The 19,786-nt window shown below is 38.3% G+C and overlaps 3 protein-coding genes across 4 annotated transcripts in view; all 3 read left to right on the top strand.

Annotated features, from left to right (window-relative positions):
- cbwd (COBW domain containing) overlaps positions 1 to 9,562 on the top strand; it is a 40,867-nt gene extending 31,305 nt beyond the window's left edge. For both annotated transcript variants that reach the window (XM_041787951.1, XM_041787950.1), the window contains exons 13-16: positions 5,627 to 5,695; positions 5,813 to 5,878; positions 6,018 to 6,144; positions 9,001 to 9,562. In XM_041787951.1, the coding sequence (XP_041643885.1) occupies positions 5,627 to 5,695; positions 5,813 to 5,878; positions 6,018 to 6,144; positions 9,001 to 9,074 (336 nt within the window). In that variant the 3' untranslated portion in view covers positions 9,075 to 9,562. The remainder of the gene's footprint in view (positions 1 to 5,626; positions 5,696 to 5,812; positions 5,879 to 6,017; positions 6,145 to 9,000) is intronic.
- Positions 9,563 to 11,288: 1,726 nt separating this feature from the next.
- On the top strand, positions 11,289 to 12,335 carry foxd5 (forkhead box D5). Its single transcript, XM_041788468.1, has one exon. It carries the CDS (start codon positions 11,289 to 11,291, stop codon positions 12,333 to 12,335), a length of 1,047 nt encoding a protein of 348 aa, XP_041644402.1.
- A 3,022-nt stretch (positions 12,336 to 15,357) lies between these two features.
- pgm5 (phosphoglucomutase 5) overlaps positions 15,358 to 19,786 on the top strand; it is a 42,539-nt gene continuing 38,110 nt past the window's right edge. The window contains exons 1-2 of the mRNA XM_041787980.1: positions 15,358 to 15,552; positions 15,682 to 15,957. Of these exons, the coding sequence (XP_041643914.1) occupies positions 15,700 to 15,957 (258 nt within the window). The 5' untranslated portion in view covers positions 15,358 to 15,552; positions 15,682 to 15,699. The remainder of the gene's footprint in view (positions 15,553 to 15,681; positions 15,958 to 19,786) is intronic.

Below are 19,786 nucleotides of genomic sequence, written 5' to 3'. Positions count from 1 at the left end.
TAAAACGACAGCAAAAAATACAAATCAAACAGCAATGTTGGCTGGTCTAGGATTGAAACAAAATGCCTCCTGACCCATTCAACTTCTACCTATAAACACGTAGTGTTACTGAATGAAAAGAACTCAAGAAATATTTGACACTACGTCAAAAGAAGGTCTACATACCTTACCAATAGCTCGTAGGCTGATGCTACGGGTGACGTCGAATTAATACACGCCAATGTCCTGCTTTGTATTCCATCTTCGTTTGCGGCTCGTTCTACGAGCAGACAGCAACTTTATGAAATATTTCCGCGCACACGAGACCACAGAAGACACGAAAACGCTGTAGTTTACCAGGCAGCCGTTGGCGGTTTGATTTTCCAACGAACCACACACGCATGCGTATAAGGTCCTTCTTTCCCCGCGCCTGCGCGAAACCGTATTCGCGCATGGCAATTGACTGCAACCACAGTGCGCAAACGCATTTCGAGAAAGCAGCAATGTTTGTGTACATGGAAAGAGGTGACTGAAAACTGTTCACTCTGTAGCTCGTTTCCAAATTGTTCCATTTTTAAACACCCAAATCGCTGTTCTAGTACAGACAGAATAGAAAACGTTGCTGTGTAGACAGGGTTGAATGGCGACGGGAAACAGTTTTTCAAAATTATTTTTATATATTTATTTTTTATATTGATACAACTTTATTGAACAGATTCCAATAGTTAATACAGCGTTGGCACATGAAACAAAACGTATTTACTAGACATAAATAACCCCACATACAGGTAAAGAGAAGTTTAGATTAAATTACATAAGGTATGAGAAGTAAATTAAAATTTCAGAAACTAAACCATGGTTTCATATTGTTTTTTTTAAAGAATTTTTTTTCCCTTAGAAATCAATTTGATAGACTATATGTACAGTTCCCATTCATTTCTAAAACTGATTATGGAGGGTTTCTTGTCATTCCATTTGCATTCATGTTTAAGTTATTTAACCAGTAAAAATAACTATTGTATTTATATAATGTATATACTATATATTCAACTGTATTATATACATATTATATATACAGTATGTCTCTCTCTCTCTCTCTCTCTCTCTCTCTCTCTTTATGTATATATAAAATAGTTCTTTCCAATTACCTTGTTATATTTCCTATCAGTAATATATGTCATCCAATTTCAGTTCTGGAAGATTGACTGAAACATTAAAGTACATCAATGTATTTTGTGTTAGATGCATTAAAGGAAGTGGAATGGCTTTACAAATGCAATGGCATTCTTTGTGAGAGCAATTAACATCATTCTTTTCCAATAAATCAGTTAAACTAAAATAATTGACCACTTTCATCCATCAAATTAAGAACAAACAAAATGATTTTTGGTACCATTCTTGTTTCAATAAGGTTTTCATATTAACTGTAACTGTCCGTTTATTTCACAAGGCAGCATCATGTGGTGTGGCACTGAGAAACAAATGTGAACATAACAACAAATTGGTGCTTGTTCACAGGTTTTGCAGGTTGACAGGTTTTTGCTGTATTTTCTACAGAACTTTCCTGATCATGCAGTATTTATAACCTCTTGTCCCTGCTAAAATTACGGTATGTGATTGCAATTTTTTTCACAGATTTTTACTGTGAATTTAAATGTACATGAGAGAAAAGTCTGTAATTTTAACAAAATACTACTGTAATTTTTAGAGTAATTGCCCGTCTTGAAGATTACAGTATTTTTCCTTTATTTTCACAATCTTCTTTCATTTAAACGGTACAATTTTGTAATTATTACGTACTTTAATTGTAAAAATTTAGGTTTCATACCGTTGCTTGATTTACAGCAATTCTGTGTATTTTATACAGTAATATATGTTTATTTGTTTTAGGGTCTTTTACTGTTGCTATTTGACAGTCTTTTGCCGTATTTTCTACGGACATTTTTTACAGTGTACCTGGCCCTATGCGAGAAAGTACTTGTTAAATCATGATTTAACTGTGATTAAACACAGTTCTTGGAAAGCTGGAAAGTTCAGTTTCACCAGCCACACCAAGGCCTGATTACTGCCAGACCTGTTGAATCAAGAAATCATTTAAATAGAACCTATCTGACAAAGTGAAGTAGGCTAAAAGCAGCATTTGATAATAAGAACATCATGCCAACAGTCAAATATGGTGGTGGCACTGTGATGGTCGGGGGCTCTTTTTTTTGCTTCAGGACCTGGACAACCTGCCGTAATTGATGTCCGGACGTCCGGCCATCAGTTCATGACCTCAAGCTCAAGGGCATTTGTGTTATGCAGCAGGATAAGATCCGAAACATGCCAGCAAGTCCACCTCTGAAAAGCTTAAAAAAGCAAAATGAGGTTTTGGAGTAGCCTAGTCAACGTCTAGACTTAAAAGCGATTGAGATGCTGTGGCATGACCTTAAACAATCAAAAAAAAAGAAAACAGTATGGCTGAATTAAAACAATTCAACAATTGCAAAGAAGAGTGGGACGAAATTCCTCCACAGTGATGTGAAGGGCTCATTGCCAGTTATCACCAACACTTGCTTGCAGTTGATGCTGGCAAGGGTGGCACAACCAGTTATTAGTTTTATTAGCTTTATCTCTTTTGAGGAGACTGTCTTGAAGTTTCTGCTGTAATATCCCAGGCTTTTTTTCACACTGCCTAGAGTCCTCTTGAAGAATATAGCCAGTCTTTATTTCTTTGTCTGTTTAGTTGATCTCATTCTGTCTATAACATTCAGGTCTCGATTGTTTAGGTGCCAGTCTATGACTGTCAGTGTTCTACATCTCTAAATATGACATCTCTCCATATGCATTGTTCTTTGGACCATTGTTATGATGACAAATAAAACCACTTTCATTTACAAAAGGAAGAGCATGATAAACTACAATGAAACTGTGTTAACAGTGAATCTGATGGTGGTCTCAGATGTTTACACTTTACTGTAGATCAAGTGATTCCATGCGTCCTCGTCTTGTTTTCTGTCATGAACTTTTATCACAGGATGAGAGAGAGATGAGGGTTGTTTGTGTGTGTAAATAACGCCATTGTTGTCTGTTTTCTCCAGGTTCCCTTTCCCGCATGAAGCTAAATCGTCCCCCAGACCCTCCCCCCTTTCCTCCCTCCTCTTCCCCATGTTGCTCTTTTCATGTAAATGAGAATGCTGTTTTTCTGTTGTTATACCAAATGACAAGGAAGTGTGTGACCTTAACACTTCAACACAAAACCCCCCAAATATGTACAAAGTGCCCCTTTAAACGCTGTAAGGAAGCATGGAGAGGAGGGAGTGTGTGACAGAGGAGTAGAGAGGGAGAGAAGGTATGAGGGGGTGTAGGCCAAAGAGGGGAGTCGTTGGAGGGTTTCAGGTGCCGAGTGGAGTTGTGGTTTTTGACACAGTCATTGACAAAGTCATCAGCCGAGGCGTAAAAACACTTCTATTGTTTAACGTTCACAATGACTTTTCTGGTTTCAGTAAACTTAAATAAGTGCTGAGTAGAAAGTTCATGTAATCTGTGACAACAGTAATGGGTAATAAGCTAAAAATATACGTACATACACCACATCCTTAACACAGTGGTTGTATTATATTATATAATTTATTATGTACAAAGTAATCTACTTGTACAGAATGCTCCCATTTTACACTACAGAATAGTTTTGATCTGTTAATGTTTTTATTGAAAATACTGTCCCTATAATATTTATTTTGTGAAATATACCCTGTTAATAACTCAACATGACAAATAATACTAACTTCGTTAAAGATCCCTCTTCAAAATTCAGGTTACATTCTCAACAAGGGCAGCAAAATAAAATAAAAACAGGTAGTAATATCATAAGGATAGCTAGGATTGAGAAATACATATATTCTAAACATGTGTAAAATTATATATAATAATTGATATATAAAAAGGTATATTAAGGAGGGCTAGAACAAGAGATAATAAAGTTATAGAGCAGTTTAAAAAAGTAAAAAATAGGTCAAAAAAGATTTAGAAAAATGGTACAGTAAAAATAACAGGAGTAATATAATTATTATTATTTTCATCTAAAAATATTTTAACCAGGAAACCTAATTGAGATTAAGAATTTTATTTACAAGAGTGCCCTGACCAAGACAGGCAGCTGCACAATGAAAAAAGACACAGACATAAAAAAATAGAGCCATTTTCACACAAAAAAATTAAATCCAGCGTCACAGAGCAGAAAGTCATCAGTCAAAACATCCACAGCCTGATACATCTTCCTCCAATGCATTCAATCTGCCTTTAGAAAGATTCAAAGAGACTATCTCCTGAAGACAAAAGGTTTCATGCAGCTGATTCCAGGCTGCAAAAGCAGCATATCTGAAATTCGTCTTACCCATCTCAAGATGGACTTTGGGAACAGATAGCAAAAGTAAATTCATAACTGAGTCACACAGCAAAAACTGTAGCTTCCAGAACTTTTAACTTGAACGAAATCACACAAGTATGAGGGAAGCAGATTTGGTTAACGATTTAGCATACGTGTGGTCAAAGAAGGCCAACCAACTCAGTCATAAAGAGTACAAAGATGAGCTAAGGAATTTGTTATAAACCTCAGTGACCCGTGGTACACTTTATCTAAAGATTTAAGGCATTGAGAAGATGCATGCATGTACAGAACATCACCAAAATCAATCAGAGGCCTTTAAGTAGCAGCAACAAGTCTTTTCTTTGCATCAAAAGAACAAGACAAAAACAAGACTTACTTATACATTTCATTAAGAAATGTTTTTAGGGCCTTATGTGCAGAAAATGACAACTGGTTAAGAAAACAAAGCAATGATATCTCTTAGATCAGAATAATGCCAAAAATATTCATATTTATTTTAAACAACAAAATACTAATACCATAACTGGCATTAGGTTCAGAAAGCAATATTTGGAATAATAATGACTGGTGGAGACCGTGACAAACATTGCTGTTTGGTGACACTGTGCCACTTTTTCACAGCAACAAGTGTACTCCTCATTGATCAATAAGATTTGGTCTATCTATAAATCAGTATGTCATGGATATAGGAGTAATCTGGCTTCAACAGATATAGAGATTATAATTTAGGGAGGATTAAGTGTGGTCTCCTATTTTGCAGAGCTGTATGTGTTATTTAACAAAGAGTCCATTCAAAATTTCAAACATTAAACACACTTTGAACAAAATAAATACATAACCAAAAAAAAAAAAGTTTGAACAGACAGGATGGAGCTACATTTAAGGATGTCACAAGGATTTCTTTAATTTTTTTTGTTTCGTTTTAGGGTATTTTTGCCTTTATTTTGAGAGGAAAGACAGGGAATAGCTTGAAGAATCAGGGAAACAAAGTGGGGGAATGACATAGGGCCAGAGGTTTGACTTGAACCTATCTGCTTAAAAGACACAAATCCATACATGGGGCATGTGATGCTTGGTCATTAGCGAACCAAGGAGGAACATTTTACCTTATAAAAGCTTCATTCATTGTAGCAGAAATCAATTTTTTGAGGCTTGTAACATTTTTCTTAATTTTGGATTACTGAAAAATGTTGAAAAATAATCTAATATCAACCAAAGAGTATTAATTTGTTCTTTCTGTGAATTAATCTCTACTTCTCTTACATTTGTCATCCTCAGAGTATTTTAACTGTGACGTTTGAGGTTGCTGGAGATCTCCCTGAGGACGCCTTAAATGTCTTCATCCAGGTACACAAACTGTGCATCATTCAGACCCCTCAGTGTGTTATCCCTGTTGTTATTACTAATTAGCTCTAGCACAATAAAGCCCTTTGTGAAGTTAACACACATTTTCCACTGTTTCAGGATCTGCTTTGGGAGAAGACGTTAAAAAACAAAGAGGGGAAACCCATGACCGTCATTCGGTTAAAGGTACAGTCCGGCACAATAGTGAGCAGAGAGGCAGCAGTGATCTGTAACTGTCGCTTTATAATCCGTATTAATCAGCTCCAGAGGTTTCTTTCAGTCTGGGTTAATGTGTCACTGGGACTTGTGACTTGTGTTTTTTCAGGGTATAGTATCACTCACAGGTAAAGCCCACCAAGTGATGCTGCAGGGGGTCCACGAGCTGTATGACCTGAATGAGACTCCGCAGCTCTGGGAGGAGAACCCGCGGATCAACAGACTGGTCTTTATAGGTGAGCACACAAATAATCACTCTGATTTCACACATGAAGCTTTAACACAATCTGCTGTGTGTCCTGTGTGTCAAAGATTACCTAAATAAAGTTGTAAAATACTTTAATTCAAAAACTCACAGTTGTTTTCTTATGGGTTTAAGAGGGGTGTAAAAATAGGACTGCATAAACTTAATTCATTTCATAAGCAAGCAAGAATTTTGAGGCTAGATGTGTCAAGTCAACAATGTAACAAGATTGTAATATTTTCAGCACAATATTATGTTTTGCAATAAAAGTAAGTAGTATCTGTTTTGTATTAACAGTTTATTTTCCAAGATGTTTTACTATTCGGGATAAAAAAAGACTGGAAAACTTTATTAAAGATATTTGAATAAGTATTGGATACACTGAAATAAACCCTGGAACTTGGGGAGAAAATGTATTTCAAGGGGCGCAGATGGCCTAGTGGTTGAGTCATGCCCCATGTACAGTGGCAGCCCAGGTTCAGGTCCAGCCTGTGTCTCTTTCACTGCATGTCATTCCCCACTTTCTCATCCCTCTTTCTGACTCTATCCACGATCCTTTCTCCACAATAAAGGAAAAAAAGCCCTAAAATAAATTGTAAAAAAAATACATATATATTTCTTTGTATTACTGATACTTCATCTGACTAGTGATAAGGAAAAAGTGGGTTGTTTTCTTATCCAAGCCAAATTATTCACCAATTCCTCTTTTTTAAAGATTATTTTTGGGCTCTTTGCTCAGGGCAAACATACCCAAAACAGCACCAAAATCGGGATTCAAACCAGCAGTCAGCACATCAAGGCCTGCGACCTCTGTGTATGGGGACCTGCATCACTAACGGAGATAAACTGATGCCAGTCCACCAGTTCTTGATGAATCTGAATCTTTGTTTTTGATCAGGCTTTTGGTGTACATGTCCAAAGGTAATCTACTCTGAAAGCATAAAATTTGCCTCCAATTTTTTAGAAAATGGCTCCTCTTTCCACTGCACAGGTCAGCTGAACCTACAAGAATGTGTAAGTTATTTACATACAAGGATGTAAAACAAGAAATATAATGATTGAGTTTGAAATAAAATGTTTCTGATAAGATTTTCTTTCTTGTAACATTTAAGACAACCCACTTTCTAAACAGCAAAGTGACAGCATCGTTAATTCATCTAATTTGTGACTTTGTAGAACAAAGTTGCTTTAAATTAAAACACTTTGGAAATTATTTAAGAGTTCTTTGGAGATTGAAGGTATCAAATAGTTTATCCAGCTTTCCAGTGAGTTGATTTTTGCGCATATTTTGGATGAAGCTACTCATATGTCATTTCAACAATTAAAAGAAAAACACAATCTTCCCAAGAAGCATTTCTAACTTTTCAAATCAAAACAACTTTGGATCTACACTGTCTACCATTGAACACCTCACTGTAAATAATCTGCATGGCAGATGTCAGTTATCTAAGTTTCACAGTTTATAAATAAAAAGAACTCCCTTTCATGTCTATCCTTATGGAACAATGACATTCAGCTTGATATCTCACTACAGGACTGGAACAATACATGTTTTCAGGCCCCAAAGCAAACTGTAAATACTAGATGAAAGCTGATAGAGTATCAATGGCTTCTCAGGACTTACATCACTCTTGTTAAACTGCATTGTTCCAATCTATTTATTCCTGGTATTTGCATTAAGTGTAGAAAAGAAATTGGTCCCCTAAAAGATTTAGAAGCTGTGGAGAGAGGTTCTTGAGCTTATTTTTATTTATTTATTTAAGATTTATTTTTGGCCTTTTTGCCTTTATTAGATAGGACAGTGGATAGAGTCAGAAACAGGGAAGAGAGTGGGGAGAGACGTGCAGGAAATAGTGCCACAGGCCAGATTCAAACCCGGGTCGCCTGCGTACATGGTGCGCGCCTTAACCACTCGACTACCGGCGCGCTCCTTGAGCTGATTTCTAAACCGGCAAAAACTGTTTCCATCGAAGCAAAACTCTGTAGACCCTGAGGACTTCACAGCAAATGTAAACTAATTAATTTCTCTCTGATAGAAGCCAAACGTGTTGTTGCTTTTTAAAATGGAAGGATGTGGAGGGACCAAAATCCAGAAATGTCCTGCAATCAGGCATTAGAAAAAATGACTTGTATAAGAAGAGGTAAGATTGAGGATTTTTATTAGTTGTGGACTGCCTTTTTAAATCGTATGAAAAGATCAGACATCTGGGATCAGACAAAAGGTGATGACATCACTGATATCACAATAAACCAAGGACTTGCTTAACTGCTAGAAAAAAAAAGGTTTAAACTGTGAAAGTAAATTAATAATTTCTAAATTGGTTAATTTATTGTGTTTCTGTTGGTTTAATTCTGATTGTATATTTTTGCAAGTTTGTATCATTTATTTTTTTAATTTTCTGAATATGTGGTTCTTCTTGTCACTTTCGGGGTCATAGCATCTTTATTTTATTTGATTATGTGTTTTTTTTTCACCAAGAGTGTTGCTTTTGTTGTTGTTTTTGAATGTTCCTGATTGTTTGTTATAAAAATGTACAAAATTTAATAAATGTACTTTTGAAAAAAAAATGGAAAGCAAAGTAAAAACAGATGTAAACTAGTCACACATAAGCTGAACAGGAGTCAAGCAAAGACAAAACAACCTCATGAAAATATGCAAAAAATGAAAAAAGGAGAGATAGAAAGAAAATGAGATGAAGAGAACACATATTGTTTGTTGGGATTCAGAAGAAGAGGTGGATGTTTGTGTGCTGGATTGCTTCGAGAACAACAGTCATGTACAGATACTACTACGTCTGTGCATAGCTCTGCCACGTTAACCCTATATTGTCTTTTTTCTGTTTTGCAGGTAGAAACTTGGACAAAGACATTCTGAGGGGACAGTTCATCTCTGCAGTGGTGGAAAGAACAGAAGGACAGTAGCTACAAGCTCTTCTCTCTCTCTGTATTTCGTTCCAGGAGCAAAAGTTGAGACGTTGGTTATCCATATCTGTTCTTCCTCCAAGAACATGAGGTAATGTCAGAGAACGGTTGAGGTGGCTGTCACGATTTTCATGGTGGTTAAAGAGTGTAATAATTCACGGCATCTTTGAAAGCCACAGCGTGTTAATAAGGATAGAAACTGCTGTAGTGCCTGAGCTAAATCATGTGACATCTAGAAAGAAAACTAAACCTGAACATGATTTCAATAATTATGCACAAAGAGAGGTTTTATAAAGGGCCTAAAATGTATATGAATACATTGTCATTTCCATAAAGAAGACTTTGTTAAATCTGCTTTTTAAAAGAGTGGGAACCCAAGAGGTGACACTCACTCTTTGTTTGACGTGTGGTTCACTGAAATGAAGTCGGCTTGCTTGTGTAACATGCTGCTTTTGAAATTTATTTAAAATAAAGCTTTTCTCTGAACATCTCCGGCTGCTCTGATATTCTTAAGAAAACGATTCTTTATCCAGGTTTGTTGAAATGACCAGCTCCAGCTGACAACAGCTTCACTATTAGCATAACAACAGTGACAAAGTGCTTTTGTGTTGAAGTGCTAAGTTCACTTTAATACTCAGCAGTGTGAAAAATGCCTCCAAGGACATTAAGTTTTTAGCTTTTAGTGTTATAAAACAAAGTCATTTAAGCTTTGACACCTAGAAGGAAAGGCTGTTATTACAATGAAGAGTGCTGAGTGTGAAACCTCAAATATTGGTTATTAGGTTGGGATTTTTTAATTTATATATAACAAGGCACATATTTTTTCTTTAATTCCTAAAATTCTACTTCCAAACAAATTTAACAAATAAGGCATGTTATTCCTCATCTATATTCATGTCTTCATGACAAAAAAGTTGAATTTTACTTCTACTATTCTATTTTTTTTAGTTCTACTCATGTAATTTTTCAATTTAAATGAGACATTGCAAAAAATATCTACATACCCTGGAAGTTTTTTGAAAACATGAAGTATTTACAGCATATGTAAAGACATATATCACTCTGTCATCACTGGCTTAGTTTCTGGATTTCATTGAAGACTTTGTAGCTAGATTTCCAGATGTGAGATTGTGATTTTAATAGAAGTGGAAGCAACTTCATTTTGTGATACTTAAGTCTCCATGTAAGAATCTTTTCACCCACACGCCCACTCTCACACAGTAGGCCCAGTAAGGTGACGAAATAGGTGGAGTTTTCCCAACACGGTCATTTGCAATGGAGATGTTTTATAAGCGCTGTTTTGTCACATATCCGCTGTTGGACTGGTTTGCTTTGAGGATGGCCCTGCTTATTCATCCCGGTCGTAAATCCGCGCTGAGCCCCGCAGCCCAGGGCGCACCGTGCAGCTGAGCCATTTCCTACTCGATTCTGATGCTGATGGCCTCGTTAAGGCGACTATTACCTCTTTTCTCCGCTTACAGCGGGGAGCCCTTCCACGGCCATTTTCATGGTCACACCACCTGCGGGCATCCAGAGGTGGCAAACCAAACGAACCCGCAGGGGATCGGAGAGGGAAACGCTTTGTGTCTTATCACGGGTTAGGCGTGGTGTTAAAAGTTCTCAAGCATCCCACCTCCAGCTGTGCTGCGGTGGGATTCACAGCTCAAATTATTAACATCAAGGTTTAACATGCCCTATCTTAAAATACTTTTATTGAAGATAAGAATAGTAAGCTTGGATGAGGCTCAGTGGGCTTAGACAGCTTAGACCGGAAGACCCCTTGTTTTCCTTTTATTTTAATGTGGAAATTTAGTTTAATATAATTTTGCAGTTATACTCAGTCTAACGTCTTTGCAAAGGTTTTCATCAAACTGGCACTGTTATAAACTATGAATGGGGCCTCCTTTGCATGAATAGTCGTGCGCACTTCCAGATTCCCCCACTTGTGTGCCTGCCCTCTCTGGCTCCCCGCGGTGAGGGGCTGCTCTGATAGGTCCAGAGGGTTAATGGGACTGGCCTGCAGAGCTGCAGTCACCCATCATATAAACCTCAGCCTTCTTTATCTCAGCTCACAACGGACCAACGAGGAGAGCTAGGTGTAGATGCGCTTTTACGCATGAATAGGACTCTTTCTGCTTTTACGCACGTCGAGCTTTTGATGTCACTTTGGCACAGTTCTAAGTTTTTCGCGTTTTGAACACACAGAGTGTGACCATGATTCTCTCCAGTGACTTTGAAGCTTCCCAACACGCAGCTTTGCCTCTTGAAGATGATGAAGTTGACATAGTCGGCGAGGACAAGCCTTCGCATGGACGTTTGTATCGCAGTGAGTTCTCCAGCTCCTCAGCAGAGTCTGGAGCTGAGTTTGACTCCTCAGAGCCCGAGTCCTCAGGGGAAAGCGAGAGCAGTTTTTGCGCGGACGCACCACCCTCCAGGAAAGCCCAGAGCAGCTCGGTGAAGCCTCCTTACTCCTACATCGCCCTCATCACCATGGCCATCCTGCAGAGCCCACAGAAGAAGCTGACACTGAGTGGCATCTGTGACTTCATCAGCAACAAGTTCCCCTACTACAAAGACAAGTTCCCTGCCTGGCAGAACTCCATCAGGCACAACCTCTCCCTCAACGACTGCTTCATCAAGATCCCGAGGGAGCCCGGGAACCCGGGCAAAGGTAACTACTGGTCCCTGGACCCGGCCTCTGAGGACATGTTCGACAACGGCAGCTTCCTGCGGAGGAGGAAGCGCTTCAAAAGAAACCAGCCCGAGCTCGGTAAAGACGGACTTATGTTTTACTCCAACTTGAACTGCTACAGGCCGTATGGACAACCATACTGCGTACAGGGCCAGGTCAGCCCCCCGCACACTGCTCCACTGCGGTACATGCCTCTGCAAGAGGGAATCATGATCCCTCCTTCTTATCATCTCCTGCCACAAACTCTGAGCACTCATGGGAAAAGCAGCGGGCCTAAAGACTTCAGAGCGCAGCTTTGCGCAGCTGAGCCAAAGCCTGGCGCGCAGAGGAAGTGCTCCTTCACCATTGACAGCATCATGAGCAAACCGTCTCCTAACGCTCCACAGGGCCAGAATCCACGGCAGACCCCTCACAGCTCTTTGGGTTACCCTCATCTCGTGTCAGGCCCTGCAGCCTGTTTGATGCCAACCCTCCTGCAGGCGCCCAGGACTCCTTTCTGCCCTCCTGGCATGCTGAGCACCGCTCCGTTAATAAATGAGCACCTCAGGCTGTCCTTCCCTCACTGCTGAGGCCTTTTGGTTCTAGAAACAACTGTACAGTGTCTGTATGTTTGTCTGAAGACCCATTTCTCAAAGAAATGTTTTACTTGCATGATATTTATGTGCGTTAACATTCAAATTTAAGTCTCACATGGAATCACTGTAAATAAGATGGATGGTAATATATATTTGTGGTGAGCTTCACTGGTGATTATGATTTTGTTTTAATTTTAATACATCAAAATAAATGTTTGAAAGAAATACATCTGATGTAGTATGGCAATTACTTAAAAAATCTTTATTTGATGAATTAGATCAACAGTTGGCAGTTTTTAAATGATCTTTGGGTACAGTGTACATGAGGATTATAAGAGGAGAAATTCAAAAGCAGTCCGGACAATCAAAGAAATCACTGGAAGTAATATTTACTTACCATATTATGTGATGAAAACCATCTTACTAGTTGTTTCCTTCAGTGCAACCAGTTTAGAAAGTTGAATCCTTTTCTGAATTCACTACATATAAACCTTCTTGAAGTCAAACTTGAAAATTAACCCAGTTTTATTCAAACAGCTGGTTTTAAAACGTATCTGATATCTAAACGATTTTCCTTTAAATTTTGGTTTAAACGTCTGCAGCATGCCATCAATTTTCTGCTGTGGATAAGAAATGAAACCGTTTTGGAAATGTTTAAACACATGTTCCCACAGTCAGACAGATAATGGTAAGAGTGGAGATAGAAGAGGGAAATATACGGGCCTAGCCCATTACTTGGAGGGTCCCGGTTGGTGTTGTAGTGCAGGTCCACTCATTTTTCCATAGAGCAGTGCTGCCCCAAAGTGTGGGCCAGGAGAGGTCAAGAACAATAAAACTATAAAGAGAATAAAAAAAAAATTAGTTAGGTTGGTACTTTATTCGTTGTTGTATATTTCTACACAACAAAATGTAGTTTGGCAGCAATCACCAACGTATCAGCATCAGCCATAAATAATATAGTAAAACAAAAACAAAAAAGTTGCCCAAACAATAAAATCAATGACCCCTTAGCCCAATAAATAATCATCAAATTCATAAATAATCATTAGAATCCAAACTTTATTTCAGAGAAGTAACAAAACACAGCCAGAAGCTTTAACTCATGCCACCTCTTTGTTGGTGCTGGATTAACTGTTGACACTATGTTCACACTATGCTCTAATCTGCAGATTACATTAATGCTACCTGGGAGGAGTTTTCCTGACAACAACGTGCATTTGAGAAGAGAGGAAAATTTAAGTGGCTTTGCAGATGCCTGATCAAAACAAAATACATGTCAGTGCATTATGAATCCACAAACATTTTTCAAGTAATTTTAATTTATCTGAAATGAAATCATTTGCAACGAAATCCCCTGTTTTTGAAACAAAAATATGATTGATAAAAGGTCATCGTTTGAGTCTCATGTTAAGGAGATTTTATGGACTCAAATTTGGCCACAGCATACGTGAAGTTTGGGAAAGGCTGCTGTAGAGTATACCTCCTTGTAAACCTCCTCTCCTCAGACTGCAAAAGAAACAAAAAGTAATCCGAGTCCACTAGGGCACTGCATTGTAACATTACCCCTAATGCTGCTGAGGAGTACGGAGCACTTCACTCAAAATGCATCATAGATGTCGGTGGACTAGTGGTGATTTAAAACTGTCTCTTCTTTGCCTGCTATTGATTACTTTGGAATAAGGAGAGTTGAACAAATAAGGGTTGATTTTTCTATATGGTTACAAAATGAAATTTCCATTAATTTATAACATTTTCACAGATTTGCCATTGTTCATGCTGATGTAATATAATCATGCATATAAAACACACTCCTATCTCCCAAATCAAACTGTGTCTCACACACACCCACGGGGGATTTCAGTGTATTACCAAAGTAATGGTGGATTTAGCCTGGAGATGAAAATAAAACATCATAAATGTCACTTTGTGGTGTAAAAGGTGTGAACCTTCCCTCAGAGGTAATGCAACAACACAAAAAGATTGTGTGTACACTGTTCACTGAGTGGGACATCCGTGAACTGTGTTTTGTTTAACTGCAGAAAATCCCTAATGAAAATACATTCAGGGTCTCAAATGTCTGTGTTTTTGTACCCTCTCAGCTTTTACTTACAAAGTGTCCAAACATTGCTGATTAAAGCAAATGAGTCAGAGAGTCTTCAAATGAGATACCCCTTACGTTCAATTAAGAGTAAAATTTACTACTTTTTATAACGTAATGTTATATCATTTTAGATTTTAAGTTGTAACTTTTTTGAGTGAGTTGTTGTGAGTAAAAGTAGGTACCATGTACTCCAAATATTAAGTACAATTTACAAAATAAGACTGAGTACAAATTGTTACTTCAGCTGTATTGAGTAGGTTCTGTAGGTTGGCAGGAACAGTCATAACTTCATTAGCTGTTTTGGGTAATAACGATAAATTATGTGGCTTAAAAAAATCGGAATAAATTTATCATTGGGGCTTATTTTTATTAATAAAAAAAAAGTAATAATAATGTTAACAGTTATAAAAAAGCCTTGTAATGATTCCGTTTCACCACATGTGGAATCAAGGATTAAATATGAAATATTTATTTACAAAAAACTGATTTCACCATGAAAATGTATTTTCTTTCAGTCGTTTTCTAGTTTTGTTTTACCCTTACACGCTTTAAGCTTGCAAGAAAATGGCAGTTCTCCCCATTGGCCGCTAGGTCGCACTGTTGGCCATATTTTACAGCAGACCTAAGGCAGCCCCCTCTGATGTTATTAAGTAGACTTACGTGGAAGATTGTACTTCAACAGATTTTTTTTTTTTTTTTTTCATTTTTACATTTTATGCGATGAGAACTATATTCCCAGACACCAAAGATAACTAAGATCCCTGGTTTAAATAAACAAAGAGAAGTTTTACTCGGTAGTCATCCCCTGTTTTAAACTCCTGTAATAATAACTAGAGTCCCGGTTTATCCGCCTTCTTACCGGGCAGTGTTGGGTTGCAGAGCGCTGGTCCTGACACAATTCCCCTCCGCCATCAGTCAAAGGTCTATTTTAAGGCCTGAGGCTCAGCTGATTGTGGGCCTTAAAGATTTTGACCCTCCCCATGCCTGTGTTTTTTCTTGTAGTCAGTTGTTCAGGCTTATTAGGAAAAGAGGGAGCAGTGGAGCAGCAGAGGAGAGTTCTGCTGAGTGTTGGAGGATGCAGAGCTGTAAACTCTGACAGAAGCTGCCGAGGTGAGAACTTTTCAAGGGCTGGGTGGGATCTGCTGTCACCCCACTTACCAGGCTGTCAATCCACCGCGTTACTTCTACTTATACCCCGAGAGTTTTACCATCAGGATCAAACTTTTTCACTAACTCCAGGTAGTTTTCTACGGGAGGATGGAGACGAGCCCCATCCCGGTGGTGACGGTCCAAACGGCCCCCTTCGAGGACCAGAGGCCCGGTACTAACGGGCTGCGTAGGAAGACTGCAGTGTTCGAAGGGAAGAAGAACTACCTGCAGAACTACATCCAGAGCCTGCTGTCCTCCATCGACCTGCGGGACAGAAACGGCTGCACCATGGTGGTGGGCAGCGACGGGCGCTACTTCAGCAGAGCTGCCACCGAAGTGATCGTGCAGATGGCGGCTGCTAATGGGGTAAGAGGGGAGGGGTACCACCAGTATGACAGACACAGGCTGACATGTAGCTATTTGTTCTTTTGTACCACCACATTTCTTTCATTTCTTTACACAGACCTAAGAAATTCCTACAGCTGTTTCACTTAGGTCAAAATATGCTTGCCTCACTTCATGGGAGAAGGATAAAAACAATCATCTATTATAATATCGTTTACTCTGAAATAGTAAAATTGAGTTTTTTTCTTGACTTACACATGTAAATATGATATTTACTATATAAAGTGATCCATTTACAACCATTTAACACTCTTTAAATAAAACTTTTGCACAATGAAAAAATATTAAAACAGCACTACAGTAAAATATGGCCCTAAGTACTTATCAGTTAAAAATAAAGGGATGTTCAATGATAATATAAACTGCTATGTGCATTATCAAGTAGCAGGTTGACATCGCAATTATTTGACAGTTTTTAACAAATTTTCATGAGGGTTTAATGATTAAAGTAGTATTTTTTTTATTTGAGACCCTCATATGTCTTTTCTATAGTCTAGTGATTCCCTACATGGGGTCTGGATCACAACAATAACATTTTATTGTCAAAGGCATAGTTATCACATAACTGCATTTAAAGGTCCTGTAAGGACTTTTAGTAGTTATAAAACAGACAGAAATTAACATAGATTCTTTTGTATGATTTGCATACGCTAACAAGACAAAAAGGCATACATCAATACAGCATGCTTAGCAAGTCAACCCAGATATCCCTCTCCCCAACAATGTTTCCCATCTCAGGCATGATGGTAAATATAACTCCTCTTCCAAGTTTTGGGTCTACCTTGGGTCTCCTAACAGTAGGACTTGCCCAGAAGACCACCAAAGGGAGGTACCCAGGAGGCATCCCGATCAGGTGCTCAGACCTCACCAGGCTCCTTTAGATATACAGTATCTATGAAAAATATTAACCCCCTTGGATGTTTTACCTTTTAGTTGACTTTATAAATCAATCATAGTAAATATAATCTGACTTTTTGATGTGAAAAAATACCCAAAAATGGGGATAATGAAATGGGGATTACCTGAGTGCAGTGAATGTATCTCAACTGATTGTAGTATAAAGAAATCTGTGTCTGGAAGGTCCAGTCACTGGTTAATCAGTATTCCTGGCTACCAATACACCATGAAGATAAAAAAACAACAACACTCCAAGCAACTCAGAAAAAAAGTTAATTGAAAGTTATAAGTCTGTGGATGGATACCAAAAATTCATAAGGCACTGAACATCCCCCAGAGTTTAGTTGAATCCATCATTAAGATTAAAGGAATATGGCACACTGAATGATCATGCAAGGAGACTAGTGAGAGAGGTCACCAAGACACCTATGACTACTCTGAAGAAGTTGAGATGGGAGAGACTCTGCATACAACTGTTTGCCGTGTTCTTTGCCAGTCAACGCTTTATGGAAGAGTGGCAAAGAGAGGGCACTGTTGAAGAAAACTCACGTTAAATCTCAACTATAGTTCACCAAAAGGTATGAGTTAAACTCCAAAGTCAAGTGGGAGAAAGTTCTTTGGTCTAATCAGACCAGAGACCGTTGCTTTTTGGCCATCAGACAAGACACTATGTTTGGTAGACACCAAACACTGGGCATCACCACAAACACACCTTTCCCATTGTGATGCATGGTGGTGATGGCAGCATCATGCTGTTGGGATGTTTTTTGGCAGCTGGCCCTGGTAGGCTTGCAGTTTTTTCTTTTTTTCTTTTCTTTTCTTAAAAAAAGCCTAATAATATTGACTATGATTTATATATAAAAGGGTAAACATCCAAGGGGATGACGAATACTTTTTGTTGGCACAGTAGAGGAGCAGCTCCCTCCTGGTGTCCAAGCTCTTAACCTTATCTCTCCAGCCACCCTACTTAAGTTTCTACCCAAAGGTCATGACCAAAGGTCAGTGTTTCCAACCATTTTTCCTTGGAACCTCCCTACATGTACCTAAGAACAGCTTTAGTGAATGTTTTTGGAAGTTAACATCAAAGTTATGTCTTTGCTGATGCCTCAAAGTGCCTAATATGGGTTCAAGATCCCCATAAAGGGGTCAGTCAGTAAATTCAAAGGGTCACAAGATTGTTACTAGTTGGAGGTAAGAAAAACACACTGCTTTACAGAGATTTTCTTTTTTTTCCTTTTCTATGGACTTCTCCTATAAAATATTCAAGTATGAACTTGAATTGAAGAGAAAAATATTTCTCTGTAATCCAGCTCCGTTTGGTCAGCAGATGCAAGTGTACCATGTCTGGGTAGCCAGCAGAGGTGAAAAAAATGCCAGACTATTGAAATCAAGTAAAAGTAAAGTTACTTTGAATTTACTTAAGTAGAAGTCAAAGTTCAGGTCTATAAATCTTCTCAAGTTAAAGTAAAATGTAGATCATTCCAACTTGACTCAATGTACTAAGTAGCTACTTTTGATACCCAAGAGGATTTCAAAGTGAAATATGATCTTTCCTTATCGTGCAGTAACTACAAAATAATATGAATCTCCAACCTGGTTATATTATAAGGTGAGACATACAAAGTAAAATCCCACAAATGTTTGGGATTAAATGTGGGATCATTCTTTCGCCATGTGCATTAGCACATAGCGAGAGAATGATCTATGCTATCCTCTGTTTTTTCACTCACTGAGTGTACTGAGTGTTTTTTAAAAGTAGTGTAGAACAATACTTCAATGAAAAAATACTTAGGCAAAAGTAAAAATACACAAAAAGAGAGTCCCCAATGTGAAAGCGCCGATCCCCTGACCATCAGAAATGCATAAGAAAAGGTCAGTCCAACCCCAATTCAAGGAACATTTACATTTTTTCTCCACTTGATGACACAACTAGCAAAGCATACATTTATACTTTGTTTTTTTTACCTATCTGCATTATGATTTGATTGCACCAGACTTGAGACCCCTTAATTTCTGTGTCGCTTATTTTCGACTATTGAATTACTGAGACTAATGACAAACAGATGATCGGATGCTACTCTGGGGGATGTAATAGACCAAGAAAAGACAGCATTTATGTTGCAGACATAAAGGCTGCACAGATAAAAAAAATTGGCTGGAGTTGGTTTAAAACTAACCCTTGGCATCCCCTGAATTACAGAGAAATTGGCATCAGTTCCTAGAGGCATATATCTTCTGTCAGACAATGATTGATGATGATTGCCAGTAGAGATTGCTTATCACCTAATAAATGATCAGGCTGACACGTTCAAAGCCCACAAGAAACTTCTGTTATACTATAATGTATTATAATGCATTAAATCCTCCATCAATATTTGTTTATTACTACAATCCTGGCAGACATATAAATGGTCTCCTAATGTAAACTGAAACTTTTAGATTTAGGGGTAAGTAACAACCAGATAAAGTTGCACAAAAGTGTGTCTGAACGCTTTACTGTCCATGGCAGATTAAAGTCTGAAGACAGAGCAAGAGAGAGCAAAGCACAATCCCCACAGCTCGTTTTGAAATGCTGGCTCTGAGATCTCTGTGATTGGTTTGGACAGGCTCCAGAGGAAAATCTGAAGGGAATATAATTTGTTTTGGAGATCAGTCCGTTTTTTTTTTTCTGCTGGCAGAGCCAAATGTCTCTTGATGTTGGCCTTATCAGCACTTCCATCCATCCTGCTTTATTTTCCTGCCTACATATGCTCCCTCCCTCTGTCTCTCTCCAGTGCTATTTCACCTCTCTCAGGCCAATCTTTATATACTTTGGGGATGCCCTGATAGGCACAAACCAAGCCAGGGTGGGGGAAACACTTAAAGATGCTGACCCACTCATCTAAACATGGTG

Source organism: Cheilinus undulatus, linkage group 5 (genome assembly GCF_018320785.1).
Source record: "Cheilinus undulatus linkage group 5, ASM1832078v1, whole genome shotgun sequence".
Taxonomy (NCBI): Eukaryota; Metazoa; Chordata; class Actinopteri; order Labriformes; family Labridae; genus Cheilinus; species Cheilinus undulatus.
Note: the sequence above shows the minus strand (reverse complement) of the source record. Positions and strands in the feature narration are given on the sequence as shown.